At 41.2% G+C, this 15101-nt stretch overlaps 1 protein-coding gene across 9 annotated transcripts in view; it reads right to left on the reverse strand.

Moving 5' to 3' along the window:
- fbrsl1 (fibrosin-like 1) overlaps window positions 1–15101 on the reverse strand; it is a 279706-nt gene that overhangs the window by 145463 nt on the left and 119142 nt on the right. For 7 of the 9 annotated variants that reach the window (XM_017414623.3, XM_017414622.3, XM_017414621.2 and 4 more), the window contains exons 3-4: window positions 9529–9630; window positions 5488–5523 (exon numbers count right to left, since the gene is read on the reverse strand). In XM_017414623.3, coding sequence (XP_017270112.1) covers window positions 5488–5523; window positions 9529–9630 — 138 coding nt within the window. The remainder of the gene's footprint in view (window positions 1–5487; window positions 5524–9528; window positions 9631–15101) is intronic. The other 2 variants (XM_037980515.1, XM_025005586.2) reach the window with 1 other exon arrangement.

Below are 15101 nucleotides of genomic sequence, written 5' to 3' on the forward strand. Positions count from 1 at the left end.
GTGAAACTTAATGGTGAGAAAGCCTGCGGTAAACAAATCCTCAGAGCATGGTTTGATTGTTACATTATAGGCCTATTTGTTTAAAGTGGGGCAAATGTGAGTTAGGGGACGGTGCATTCAGGACAAACGAGGAATGATAATAATCAAGGTTGGGCTTATGGGGATAAAAGTAAGGCTTTTACCCATGAGAGCCTGTATTTCATTTGGACTAACTTCAACATGGGTGATAGCAAAGAGCTCCATAAGGGAATACATTATCTGGAATTAATATAAGAAAAGGTCATTATTGTTCTTTTTTTTCCTCCCAAAGTCATCATCGTGCACTTGCTGTAAGGGTGGTAGAATTAGACTAAAGTAGGTTAGGCTGCACCACTGAAGTCACCTCTAGTGGGGAAAAAAAAAACATTTGTAATAATATCTGTTTAGGTCAACGCAATACAGAGCACACTAATTTCTACCCGTTGATCTCAATTTCATCATACAAATGAGGTATGCAAATGCCTTAAAGCTAAATGTCCCAGCTTTTACAGAGTCTTAAGAAAAAGGCCAAGTGGCAAAATCAATTAAGAGTTCATTTAGAATAAGTGAACTATGTTGGAGCAGTGTTTTGCCTGTTTTTGAGGCTCAGTCATCAGTACTTCAAACGTGGCTTTTTATTCAAATGTCTTGTCCTGCTGTCCCATTTGAGTTTAGTGCTGTTCTAATGCATTTCCATTAGAACAAAACCTGAGCTGCATTGCTAAATATGAAGTTTTCCTTCTCAGCTCTGAATGATAGCAGGCTTCTATCATCTGCTCTCTGTGTGCTCAGCCACTGGAAAAGGATTTTCAACCGTGCCATTCAGCCAGGGCCCCAGAAGCCTGCAGCCTTTATCTGCAGACTCGTTGATTGATGTGTTGTGGGACCTGCTGTGGTTAACAGCAATTTTTATCTGTTGCTAGCAGCAACAGCTCAGGTCCCTGGTGCGCAGAGAGCAGTGGGGCCCAGGATCTAAAGTTGGACCGCACACGGGGATAAACAAATAGGTTTCTTAAGATGGACAGCCCTCATAGAGAGGCCCCTGACAAGCAGCGCTCCACCCTAAAACCAGGACAATGTCAAGGCCTCAGCCCAGTCCTGCTGGGCTCTTGGCTTCCTTCACTAATTTTCACCATGTGCAAAGACAGTGGTATGGCAACACCTACACAACCAATGAAAAGTAAGCAGGGTGAGAAGACCGGGACAAGAAGACAGAGGACTATCCATAGAGAAAGAGTCACAGACATGTAAAGCGACTGTTAAAAATCTTATTTAATGCTCGGGAAAAAAACATGTCATAATAATACAAATTTTGCTGCTAAACTAATTTTTTAAATAAGATAACTTTCACTCAATTACCTTTCATTTGCAAACTTCAGCATTTAATCCAGTAAATCTGTGTTGTTTTGTTAAATAAAGCGTGAAATGTTTAATGGGTTCTATTATGATTAAGTGATATACCGGTAATCCTTGCACTTGATAAAGATCTTTTAAAAAGCTTCATCACTCAGGAAAGTGTTTTTGTCACAACATGGGGGTTGTGAATGCCAAATCAATTTTAAAAAGGTTGTTTAGGGATGTACACATAACTCTGAGACAGCTCTGTTTGGAGTGTGAACTCATTTAGCGTTAAACATGATTATGACAACCCAAACAGGGGAAATGAAGAATGGGTGTGTCTGAGAGCTGTAAGCACTCTTGCTCAACCAAAACACTCCAGCTAAGGTTTTACTCCCTGACATTATAGAGATAAACCTTCCCCAAACAGACTCGTCAGATTATACTGTCACAGACAAAGCTCTATGCTTTTATCGTCCATGAAAACATGAGCCAAAGCTTGGCCTTGGGAGGTTTCAAAAGATGGGGGGTGGAAGACTTAAGAGTAATCACTTCATCTGAAAGGAAAGAGTGTGGTGTGTTGTCTTTTAAGCCTTAGCTAAAATGTCTCCTCGTATACAATATATCCAGCCCAGAGGTAGCGACAGGATGGGTAGATAGTTGCAGAGAAATTTTGTGATATTTTCTCTGTCTCCTGCAGCACCTATCTCCTAGACGCAGAAGATGATGTTGGCTTCTTTATCTAGGAGCCCCTGAGAGTATGATAAATCGCTTGAGCCCAGACCCATCTCTACTGAAACAACGAGCAGGTAGCAGTGCAGGAAACAAGGCACAGATATTGTCTCCCTACCATAGCTAAGGCTATAATGAAGCTTGCACAAAGTAGACAGGAGAGTGCTGACCTGATAAACAATTCTATATCAAGTCTTTCACTGAGAGCGAGATAGTGAGGATCAGTCATGCTGCTGCATATCAGTACTGAACTCAGCACTCCTGAGATTACTCCTCATCCCTTCCTCTCATCACCCTCCATCACCTGGTTGAAAGTGATTTCATGTCCAGCAAAGGGATCAAGATGAACAAACATATAACACATTAAAAACCAAAGACAGTTGATAGTTACTTACAAGAAGAAATTAATTAACTGAGATAGAAAAACAATAGGAGCACCTAATTGCAACATTTTTATATTTGTCTTCAGGTGTAAATACAGTTTGAGTAAAAAAGCTGAACAATCCCATTTAAAAATACATTTACGAATGGGGATAAATTAATGAAGGTTTCAAAACTTTAAATTTTAAACAATCTTTTAAAAATATAAATGCGAATACGTGTCATAATAAAACACTATTACAAGCAAAAAATGACAGAGTAGGAAACTTACATTTAAGGTAACCTAAATGTGATGCAATTGTTTTTGGTAGGGACAATAGTTGGTAAAAGGACATAGCAGAGTCAAATCTGAAAATGTGTGCAGTCATATTACTCATAATTAGCTATCAACAGTAAATGGGGGCACATTACAGAATAACTGATATTAAATTGATGTTTAGTGTAGTCAGTGTCTCAAAAGTGGAAATAACAAGGCTGATACAACGTTATGATGTTGTCACTTTGTCCCTCTCTCTCTGGTGATCCAAGTTAGTGGCTGGTCCAGTGATCATGAGTCAGCAGCTCCTGAACCATATCTCCTTTGTTCAGCTCATCATATCCCACCTCTGAAGTATTAAATATTCAATAAAATCCACCCAATCTGATGCAGGACTCAATGTATGCATCGTTACCCTGCTGATAAAGGGTTAATGACAACAGTGGCATTGCCAATCTAAGCTCTAGCTAACAGCATGAGATCAGGCCCAACTCAGACCTGAAACCCAGCAGGGTTATGTGCAGCTGACTACATAAAAGCATCAGTGTCCCTGCATGTTGAGCCTTGTTCAGAGAGTTGAACTCCCAAATTGGTGAGTTGCTGCAGGAAAATAATGAAATACTGCACCAGTAGAGGCTAGGCTAAGTTAAAGGTTTATTAAGTAGGCCCGAAGCAATTGTAGCATTACTGGGTGAAGCATTGATTAGCAGAGGGAAGAGCCACTGGTGTAAAGTTACTTTTTTGTGAAGTTGTTCAGCATCTGGAGTGGGGTGTAATGCAGATGTACTAAGTGTTAAATAATTGTTCCATGTCTGTGTCTGATGAAGACACCCTCAGGGCAAAGTAAAAGAAACCCTCTTGTTAAACAATACACTGCTTTAGGTTGTTTTCTTCAGGCATAACATTCATTCAAATAAGACTACTGGGGACTAATAGGCAACAAATGTAAGGGCAACATATATTGTAAATGCATGAAGAAATTGAAACATTCTACTTTTCACTACAGAAGTGGAAAACAATTTGATGAGAGATTTTGTTGCAATCCTCTTGTACTTTGTGTCCCTTAAAAAAGTCCTCCAGCAGCCTGCATATTTTTTTTTGTGAGGAGGAAAATATGGAAACAATAATAAGTTCCAAAGACCATCCATCAGGTTACTGGTGGTCAGTGGCACAGACTGCCAACTCCACCTTGTTGATCCTCCCAACCTCACATCAGCTCTCCATCCACACATGTAACTTTTCTCTTCCTCCTTTAACAGTTTATAACACTCTATTCAGCAACTGTTGTTTTTTTTGTCTTCGCTGTATTCTTCGTCCTATAACCTATCAGCCTCTGGCTCGCAGTTCCTTGTAGCCCTTCTGACCCACCACCTCAAGCCCCCCTTCAAAACCATCATAGTGTAAAGCCTGAAGCACTTACAGATAAGCAGCCCCCAGAAATCAAGCAGACCCCGCAGCAGAGCAGATTGAGAGTCAGAGCTCAGTACCCAGGAGGTGCCTAACGGCTACAAACAGTACAGATAGCACCATCAGATAGCCTGCGAGGGAAGCGAGACAACATGAAACTTCCTGCCCTCAATGCTAGACTTTCCTTTGCTTGCACGGTGCCTCCTCCTCCCACACCAATCCCCCCAAGCCAACTCCACCTCCATCTCTGCCCTTTCTCTTTCCTACTGAATCCCTCCCTTCTTTTTTCAGATAAAGAGAAGGCCTTGTTTCCTGCTGACTCAAACTGACAGCTCAAGCCAAAGGGCTGCACCAGCTTTTTTTGGAGGTCTTGTTTGTTTTTATCCATCTGTGAGTATGCACCCGCTGGGGAATAGGAATGTGACATGTTCTATTAAAACAGCATAAAAAAAAATGATTGCACAGGGATCAACATCTTTTGAAGTTTGCTTTCTTCAGTGTTTTAACTGCAGTCTGCTGAGGGAAATTAGGGATGACAAACCATTTATCATTGTTTTATTTGTTTATATGCTTGCTTCCAATTGCAATAAGAGCTGCCATATGCCACTCATAAGCGAAAGTAGCACACTTTAAATAATCTACTTCTTATGAGTTTCCCTTTAAGCAAAGGACATAAAGGACAACAGCTGTCTGTATTACCATGAGATTAAACACATAATAGAGACAATAGGTGGTGAGAAGGACAAAGTTAGACTATGAGAACACATTGAGGTAAGACAACAAAGGCTTTGAATGGATAAATATAGGCCTGAACTGACAATTTGTGAACGCATATATGTTCGAGAATATTAGGACTGATGTTTTCCAAGACATCACCTAATTTTCCTCTCTTTCATTTACTTTGAACTACTATGTGTTTTTGATAAAAAAAACTACTTGATATGTAAAGACTAGTCTTACAAATTGTGACACTAAATTTTAGGGTCTACCTGAAGGTATACAGCAAATGCTTATGTATTTCTGTGGTTATGGAAAATTGTATTTACATTATTGTCAGCAAAAGGATCCCCAACTGACAGTTAGTGCAAGAAGATATAAAGCTCTGACAGCCAAATTGCACCACTGGCGAACAGTGCTGATCGATGCCAATAAAACGAGGCACTTTTCGCCAAGGTAGCCCAGGACACCTTCCCACAATTTAATCAGTCAGTCAGCCAGAATTAATGGCCCTAATATCATGATTTCTCCATTACTCTATTTAACATAATTAAAATGTTGAGCGGTAGGGCCATAAAGCGGGTCGTTGGAGATTGTAATTCTGCCGTAAAGCTATGAAGCATGAAAATGTCACTTACCGAGTAGCCGTGGCCTGACAGAGAGTGAGTGGAGCTCTGTGGGGAGAGAGAGGAGAACAGGGATGACCTTTAAAGGAGCGTTTTACTCGCTCACACAGACATGATGAAGCAACATCGCTTTAATATCAATATTCACGTTAACCTTTTACACGCCCAGCCATGCGCCCCACACCTGCACTCATCACTCCCTTCAATCCAGCCGACAAAAAAGGCTTCAATCAATCATGTCCTATTGAGGGACATAAATAAGCTGTTTTATAAATGTGTTTAATTTTTTTTTATTTTTTTTTATGTTGAACTCATAACTTTGTTTAAATGTGCTTGTTAATGAGTTGTATATAAGAGCATAGAGTTGTTCTGAATTCTTAGTCATTCTGAAATTTAGGGAGATATTGTCTTTAGAGAGAGTATGTAAGATAGGAAAATATAAGCGTCTGGTCTTCTTGGGCGAAATAATTTCACAAACATTTGCTTTACACAGAAACTAAGCACCACTCATTATAAACAAACATCTGGAAGTATTTTATGGAACTTGAAAATAGTTTGAATACAAAATAAGGTTATATTTCTTATTATGTCTTATGAACTGACTTTTTATTCATTTCATCATGTAAAATTGTTAGTAAAAATCTTTTTAAACTGTAAAAATGCAAATGTTCTTTTATTTATTTATGTGTACCTCATTTTATCATGAATTTATATACGTTTATAAATTTCTTGTAATTTTTTATGCATTCCTATTGTGTTCAGTATAACTATCTCTTCATGCATTTATGGAAGTGTTTTGGCACATCAAACTCTTCCTGCATTTTCTAATGCAGTTCTTTAAATGCTGAACAAGGCAGGATTGGGATAGAAAAAGGCTGGGTTTTGTTCTGTTCTCTGGCTCTATGTGTCAGAGCACAGCACGAATACCAATCTCCAAATCCCTCCCTCCACTTCCACTTTTCACTGCTTTTATTCCTCTGTCTAGATTGGCAATTTCTCCCCCCTGGTCTCTGGAGGGGACTTTTCTGCTAGACCAATTTCATCCATAGGTCCACCTTCAATCCGAAACGACCTCCCCCACACCTTCACTGGTACTGCCTCCCTTGTTCTGCACTCTCCCAATGCCCCTGAACCATTCACCCACACCTGCTCAAGGCATCAGCCCTCATCAACGCCTGTGTGCCCTTCTGATTTGCAGGACGGCTCCTGTGGTGCCGATTACGGAGAAGTCCTGCCGTGAACCGGAAAGCAGGCTCTGTGGGAATCAAAAGGCTATTCCCACTCTCCCCAACCTCTCTGCACCCCTCACTGCCACCACCAGAGAGGAGACCAGAGGACAGGACAGGAAACACTGCACAGAAGGCAAAAATCTGTGAATACAAAAGGGCCAAAAGTGTGCTCAAGGGAGAATGTGGTTTTGCATCTGGGCATGCATGGTGTGAGTCAATTCAAATGTTCATGCGTGTGTTTGTGTGAGAGCATATGTGCATAGGTGGAGGGTGGCCAAGGCCATTTGGAATTAGTCTTACTATGTAGAGTTCATTCAACTTGGAGCATTCTGAGTAGAAAGAGAGGCTTATTTAAATGATAATGAGGGACAATCCATTGGATTTACTGCTGGTGAAGGAGGGAAAAAAAGGGGAGGGGAAGGGGGATCCATTAAAACGCCAGCGGTTCATAAGCCATAGGGTCGGCATACAGCTAAACACTCTCTCTTAAAAGCCATTATACATGGCTCTCAATGGATTTCTGCAGCGCTTAGGACTTCAAAAGGATTTAAGAACCCGCCCCAGAGAGGGAGTGTGGGGGGATGGTGGCGGACAAGTGTGTGTATGTGTGTGGTGGCTATGGTAGTTGATGGCGAGATGGATGGGGCGGATGCTGGCAGCATTTAAGGGTTAACTAAACAGCCCCAGAGAAGAGAAATGTTGCTAAATCCACCCCCTAATCCTCTCCCCATTTTCATGCCCCCTCCTCCACTCTCCTTACAAAAAAAAAAGAAAGAAAGAAAGAAAGAAAGAAAAGAAAACCATGGCGATAAGAGGGGAGTGTCCAGTCTTCTCCTAACCCAGACAAGTAGTTTTACCCGCTGCAGGAAAGCAAAGAGGGAGGCCAAATGGAGATTTTAGGACCAAGATGAGAAAGGGATGTGAGCTTGCTTTACCTATGTGTCAGAAGGACGAGATAGGTGGGTGGGTTTGCGTTCATGTGGGCGGACATTGGTGAGGGAGTCAGAGCCCCGGCAGCATCGTGAGTGCCACCCTCTTCTCTGCAGGACACAGATGCAATGGAACCCACCCCCTTTCCCACCTCACATTTCCCTAATCCCTGTGTGGTTTAGTGACGGAGCCCTGCTGCTCCGCAGGCACAATTACCTAGTCAAAATAAGCAGATAAAGACCCAGCCATGGCAATGAACAAACAACATCCCCTGCAATTTTTTTTTACCCCCTGCTCCCAAATTGATGCATGACTGTTTTTACACGCAGGCAGGCAGGTGCGTCCGCATGTAGCATTTGTCTCTATTTCCTTTGGCGGTAAGACAAGAGAAATCCATTTTACTCGTTGCCGTTGCAGCATCATTAGTTGAGAGCTCTTAAAGCTGGGGAGCCACTTTGATGTGGTGGAGCACATTTTATGAAAATTAGCAGCACTTTCAGTGTGGCGGTGGAGATTTCATTGAGCTGAAAAAAAAAGACATATACAAGAGACGTGACAAAGTGTTGTTGAAGAATGTTGCTGTGTGTCATGGTCAGGCCTTCACTAAGTGGAATACAGTCAGCAAAAAGAAAAAAAGAAACATTTAGAAAAACAGAGAGAGAGAGAGAGAGAGAGAAAAAAAGCTAAACAGAAGCAGAGGGAGAGAGACAGGTAGACATAGATGCTTTGGCTACAACAATCTGAGTCTGTGCACCATTTATTTGGCAGCAGATTAGAGAGACAGGCCACATCTAACACTGTCGGTGATTACAACATGCAATTTTCAACAGTGCCCCTCCTCCTCCCACCACTACCATCACCACAACCACCACTGCTTCCACCATTCCTTTCATTTGTTCCCCCTCCTTCTTAGGGCTTGTCGTATATCCCTGTCAGAGCTGTCAACAAGCGTTGGTCTTTTATCTGACAAGCCTGCCTCTTCCTTCTGACTTTTTCATTAAAAGACAGCCTTTTATACAAATTTGAGTGAAGTAGTACAACGAAAAGAGGGGGGGCAGGGTACAAGGAGCTGAGCTGCACAGCTAGGAAAAAAAGAGGACTTAAATGGAAAAAAAGTCTTAATTGGAATGCTGAATAATTTAAAGCAACATTTTTTTTGTTTATAAAATGTCTTCTTTCCATAGATTTACCTCTGCTGGATAAGAAATCTGCATATTTTTCTTCTTTTATTCCCTCTCACTTTCCTCATGCTTTTGTCAGCTAAATGAACAATCAGATTGAATTTAGTTAGATTTGGGAGGCCTGTCTGACAGGCATTAGTTACGAAGCATATTTTTACATTCATTTAAAATGAGACGCCTGGGATTTTGCATAAATTACTTTCCCTGTTTCTAAATGGCATTATTTTATCCTTTATGCTCAAGCAACGCCTGGCTTCCATTTTGATTTGCCACCTACTCATCTAACTAAATGGGCTGGCATATGGATGCTGAAGAAGCGATAATTGGAACAATTTCTGTAACTTGTTTCGTTCTGAGGTTGGCAAGGTCAGTCACCACCTGGCTGAACTGAGTTAGGTCTACATTTAACCGCACCATGCTTACAAATACTGTCAGGCCAACTAGCTGATACTGTACAATCACTCTAATCATTTCCTGTCTCTGAACTGTTCACAGACCATTTTTATTCTCAACACAGAGGATCTTTATAAGGTGAGAGCAGGGAGCAGCAGGAGATACCCCACACCAGCTGTCCTCTGATCTCAGCCTCAGTCTCATCTGTCCACCCTCCAAATTCTACCTCAGGGGCTCCTTGTCTGAGTATGTGAAAATGGAAACCCTGACTCTCTGTAGGAGGTCCGTGTAAAGGGGAAAGGTCTCAACCAGGGACTCACCTCACTGAGCTGCTCCTTGGAGTTGCTCCTATGCGGTCGACCAAGTTCGTGCAACGTGTCGTCTATGCTGACTTTGACCGGACGGAGTGCCAAGGGTTTGATCTAAAGGACAGACAAGCCAAAAGTTCATCTTTATGTAAAGTATTTACCTGATTTACCAAACTACCATGGTGAAATACACAACTGGAGAAAACAAGATGTTGCACACAGTATAAGCCGAAGAGCTGTATGAGTTGTAAATCACAACATTGTCTTTTTTCTTGGTTTTAAATGTTTATGCAAAACGTTTTACATAAAAGGCCTAGCATTCCTTAAAGAAATTCATTTTGCCACTGTCATTTTTGCCAGAGTTTAAGAATAAGATCATCTTATATATAGGTTGTAGCCTTTCTGGTCAAACCATGAAAAAATCTTTATGCAACATCTAATGCAATATTCCATAGATGAGAGGATAGATGCAAGATGTCAGAGTTTGTTTTGTAAATGACTTTCAGCTACTACTACCTCATCAAATTTTAGGTCAATGAGTGTAAAAGTGATTTACCATATTTTCTGCACTATAGGGTGCACTGGATTATAAGACGCACTGTCAATGAATGGTCCATTTTCGAATTTTTGTCATTTATAAAGCGCACAGGACTATAAAGCGCATGGTTGTGCACGTGCCCCTCCCAATTTTGGAACTTCGTGCGAACCGCGCGCGCTTGGTGCTCTAGCAGAGCTGGTTCAGGTGTATCAGTATTTATATGATCCGTCTATGAGAGATCACAAAGATAATCAAACAGTTCAAACCTCACAGAAGAATACTGCACCGACAAAAGTCAAGTATATACGCCTCCATTGCTCGCTCAGGTCCACGCGCCATGCATGCGACGCTACAAAGAGTGATTATAACTGAGCCTTACTGCTGCAAGCGGTGCGGCTATGTAGTTTACCAAAGTCGTTCTAAAACATTATGACTTCTTACATATATAAGGCGCTCCGGATCATAAGGTGCCCTCTCGTTTTTTGAGAAAACTGAAGGCTTTTAAGTGCGCCTTATAGTCTGGAAAATACGGTATACTGATTTTTTGTTGGCTAATACTGATTAGCTGTGGTAGCCATACTAAATTGAATTGACTCCAAAAGGTAATCAGTTGTAGATGTACACTAAATGATTACTTTCTGAGAGTTTCATTAAGACTGATACAGTGGCTTGTGAGATATTTTGATAACAATCTGGGTTGACTCACACAGTTAATGCTAAAGTTTTCAATAAAAATCTTGTGAAATCTGTTAGCAATCAAATATGTGTTGGGAATCACTGTCAGCTACTCCCACACCAAATTTGAGATTAGTGTTTGTAAAATTGACCAAATTATAGCCATTCTTGTCATTTTTAAGGTCATTTAGCCATGTTTGCAATCTTGAATGAGGTTGATTTCAAAAGTTCATCACTTCTATAGACACAATTAACAATTATTTTCTTTAAGTTTCATTAAAATTTGTCCAGTGGTTCATGAAACCTTTTGGTAAAAGACAAACACATGGATGCACACAAACACACTAATGTAAAAACAATATTATTACAAAAAAATTAAAAAAGCTATGTCATTGTGTTGATGTTTGACTGATTCAAGAGCAATTTAAGTTTTGGTGCATTACTTGCTTTACTATCAAACTAAAATTAAAAGAAAACACTGGCTGCACAGAGCCCAGACAAAAAAAGAACCTAGTCTCCCACACAGTTGTACATGAGGTACATGAAGTTACCTACAAATAGAGCTGTTTTTCTAAGTGGCAAATATTATCTGCAATTGAGTAATTGTATGCTATTAAAATAATTGCGTAATTAAACCTTGCTTCATTTGTTAAATAAATGACTTGGGTTCTTGTTAAAACATGTAAAACAGTTCAAGCAATAAGTTTTTTGGATTATACACTGATCTTCAAATGACCTTTGACAGAAATGTATTTTTTATTGGACAAAAAAAATCAGAGCTTCACTCCTTGCTATAAATTCCAGTGCAAAACCAAACATTCAGTAGGTCAAAGTTTCATACTGGTTGTCATGTTTTTTTTTTTTTCCCACCTGTAATTAAGTACAACATTTACTTTGGCAAATACACATCATAATACAGCAAAACAACAATGAGTTCAACTGACTTTAAATGAGCCGTAGTCTTCCTCTTTTTCAACTTATAGCAAACACAAAGTTATGAGAATGTCTCAAAGTTCAGTTTAAGTTTGTACTTTGGATAAATGCAAATTAGAACTGACTGTAGCACACCTGGAGCCCGAACCTCCAAGTTCATTTTAGAAGCACGAAACAGGAAAGTAAAAGTAGTAGGATGTATTGCTACAAGACCAGTAAAAATGTGGAAAAACTGTGAGTAGATGTTACTGATAAAAACCTCTTCAACAGTAATATGTTGTACACAAGTAATGATTATTCTTAAATCTGAAATTCACCATACTACTGAGTCCACACATGTTTGCCTTTCCGATGTTCAGTGATAGATTAGTCATCTATCATAGTGAATCCCAAACTTTTCAACTTTTGGTCCACAAAATAAAAATGTTGCAGAGACTCATGACCCGAGATATTGCTTGTTAAAGTGTACAAACACTGCTAATAACTATTCAACAAAGAGGCTCATCAAGCAATCATATTATATTTTTATACATATACAACTAAACTATACTTGTATTTTTGTAATGGTTAATGGGATTTATGGGATTGACAATCATTTTTACAGTTAATTGATTTCTGTAGCTCTTCCTAAGACCCCCAAATTGTTGTTTTACAACCCTACAAAGGGGTCCCGACCTAAACTTTGGGAAACACTGATCTAGCCCATCTCTACCCTAATTACACCTAAGATAGGCTACATTGAATGAATGAATGAATGAATGAATGAACAAATGAATGATCTTTCTGTATTGTAATAAAAAATTAATTGTACCCTGTGACCCACATCAGTGGTAAACCTGATGCAAACATGGATGGTTTGTTTTACTGCAGCCTATCAAGTCCCACAGTTGGCATGCATCCAAATTCTCAGCCAGATGGGAGGCTGGCAAACTCAGCAAGGAGGACTCAGATCTGGCACAAGAGTAGCCAATCAAAACAGCCCGTGCTGCTTCTCCACCTTGGAGTACAGCAGCAATGGCCGCGGGGTGTAATCCATTTGACTAGCAGTGTGCATGTAGTAGCTCCCCCGGTGGCAAGTGTGGTGTCTGGCCCAGGTCTCCTGATCTCCACTGTAATTTAAGCAGATCACTGCTACAATTAACCTTTCCTGGTAAATATCAATTATGGCCCCCGGCTGGGCTAGAATTAAAAGGGTCATCAGCTAATCTGACAGGTCCTGTACGCTACCACCTGGCTGGGAAAGAGGGGAGGAGGCAGGGCGGCACAGTGAGAGAGTGTTTGTCTACCCTTATGCCCAGCAGCTCACATGCCAAGTAGACAAAACTCTCTTTTAATTACTCTGCCGCTGCCAGGGTAAGCATGCTGATTGGCTAAGGGCATTAGCAGTGCACTGAGGTCAGTGGAAACAGCATAGTGGTTGGGTGGGGTAAGTGTGGCAAAAAGAACAGGGGGAGCTACTACCTAGCAATCAGGGTGTAGTGATGGAAAGAAGAGAGACTTGGCAGGTGGGCCTAATCAGGTTTGACTTCCACATCTACCCGCTTCTCCTTCTGCCTCTCACAGTTTCTCTAGACTAGCTGTCAGCCTAATCACTTCTTGAATCTGAAAATAGAAGGTGGCCCTTTTGATTTCCTCCTTGCAAGAAAAACACAAAGAGAGCAATCCTCCTTGGCAGGAAGGCAGGCAGGCAAGCACAGCGGCAAAGACAGAGCTTCGAGGTACAGTCAGTGTCACATTGGTGTCAAGTGCTGCTGTTGATTACTTTGTTTATCCAGCATCAGTATTGCTGACAAATTCCTGAAGGCATCCAAAGTGTTTCCATCTCCTTCAGGGCCTGAGGGCTACATTACCCAGTCTGCAATCAATCTGGCAATTGATCAGAGCACAGCTTCTAATTAGGCATCTAGGTTAATGATGCAGTGTGCGAGGACCATTCCCTGAGCTGCAGTTCAATGAGACAGAATAGCAATTGATCTAGGCAAGAATTCACCAACTCTGACAAGAGATTGGCAACCCTGACTGCCTGTGATTATGTAGAGACTAACTTCCTGTATGGGGGGTGCCTAATTGGCCCTAAGCTCCCATCTGTACCCATTTTAGCTGTTTTGTCTTTCCTCTTCTTATTTTTCACTCAGTAATGTTAATCAAACATGTTTCTGAGTTTTAGGGTGGTCCGTACGTCCGTTCATTCATTCATCCATTTTCTTTACCCCCTTCTCCCTTCTGCGTTACAGGGAGCTGGTGCCTATCTATAACGGTCATTGTGTGAGAGGGGACATCCTGGACAGGTCACAAGTCCATCACAGAGCCACATAGAGACAAATGAGATGAACAACCATTCACACGCTCACTCACTTCTAGGTACAATTTAGAGTTACCAGTGAACCTAATGAGCACGTTTTATGTCTGTGGAAGGAAACCAGAGTAAACCCATGCGTGCACATGGAGAATATACAAACTCCACACAGAAAGGCTCCAGGCTAGGATGCGATCCTGCGACCTTCTTGCTAGCCTTTGTGTTAATAGATCGAAGGTCAAAATTCCTACTTCCCTATAAGGAATGTTAGGCAGGTTGAGAGAACAGTTAACTACTTTTTTGAAGAGTAGTGCTTGTTTTTTTCTTCTGCTTTGTGTGTTTGTATGTGTGCGTGTGGGGGTGTTCGTGTGCATGCAGAAGTAGGGAAAGGTTAATCTGGTTAAAGCAGTGAATGTGAGTAATTTGTGTGTATGTTTGTGAAGGGTGCAGAGGTGGTATATACCCTAGGTCTACAGATAGATGTCAAATTACAATAATAAAACACATTCACAGAGCCAAGTAAAGGCTTGTGTTTTACGTGAATAATGTACTGGAAATTAGCTCTATTAGTCTTGGTATTGAACATGTCTGCAGTCTGTCTCTGGAGGCTGCTGCTTTGTGCTCTTTAATTATCTTCAAAGGACCCTCCAGCATCTTAATTTCCCCTTAGTTGAGTAATGCTAGCTGAGGTCTTCTCATTTATACTAGTCTATCCCTGGGTTAAATCACGGAGACCCCCTGTGTAGGAATGGCTTGTCAAGGCATAGACAGACAGCAGTGGCTCAGAACATGCTACGCCTGGCTAACTTTCCTTTTCCTTCTATGCTTCCTTGCTGCCTTTGCAGTGTCAATCAATCTGCAGTTTGTCAGCAGGGAGTTGGCTGGAGGCTGGCGGGTGATGCTTTGTTGTCCAGCTCTTTTGATCCTCCTTCCTTCTTCACCTTGCAGGGGGCGCAGGAGGGGCATCAAAAGCCTGTGTGGTCTCCCACTTTCTTCCTCCTTGGATCAGAGAGGCTGTTAGTTCTGACCTCACTTCTCCCCTTTCTGCTTCAGCTTCTCTCACTCTGCCTCTACTCTCCCTAGCCTGCCATCACCTGTCATTAGCGCTGAGGGAAGCTGTGCCTCAGTCTTGTCCTAGTGTCA

This window comes from Kryptolebias marmoratus, linkage group LG1 (genome assembly GCF_001649575.2).
Source record: "Kryptolebias marmoratus isolate JLee-2015 linkage group LG1, ASM164957v2, whole genome shotgun sequence".
NCBI lineage: Eukaryota > Metazoa > Chordata > Actinopteri > Cyprinodontiformes > Rivulidae > Kryptolebias > Kryptolebias marmoratus.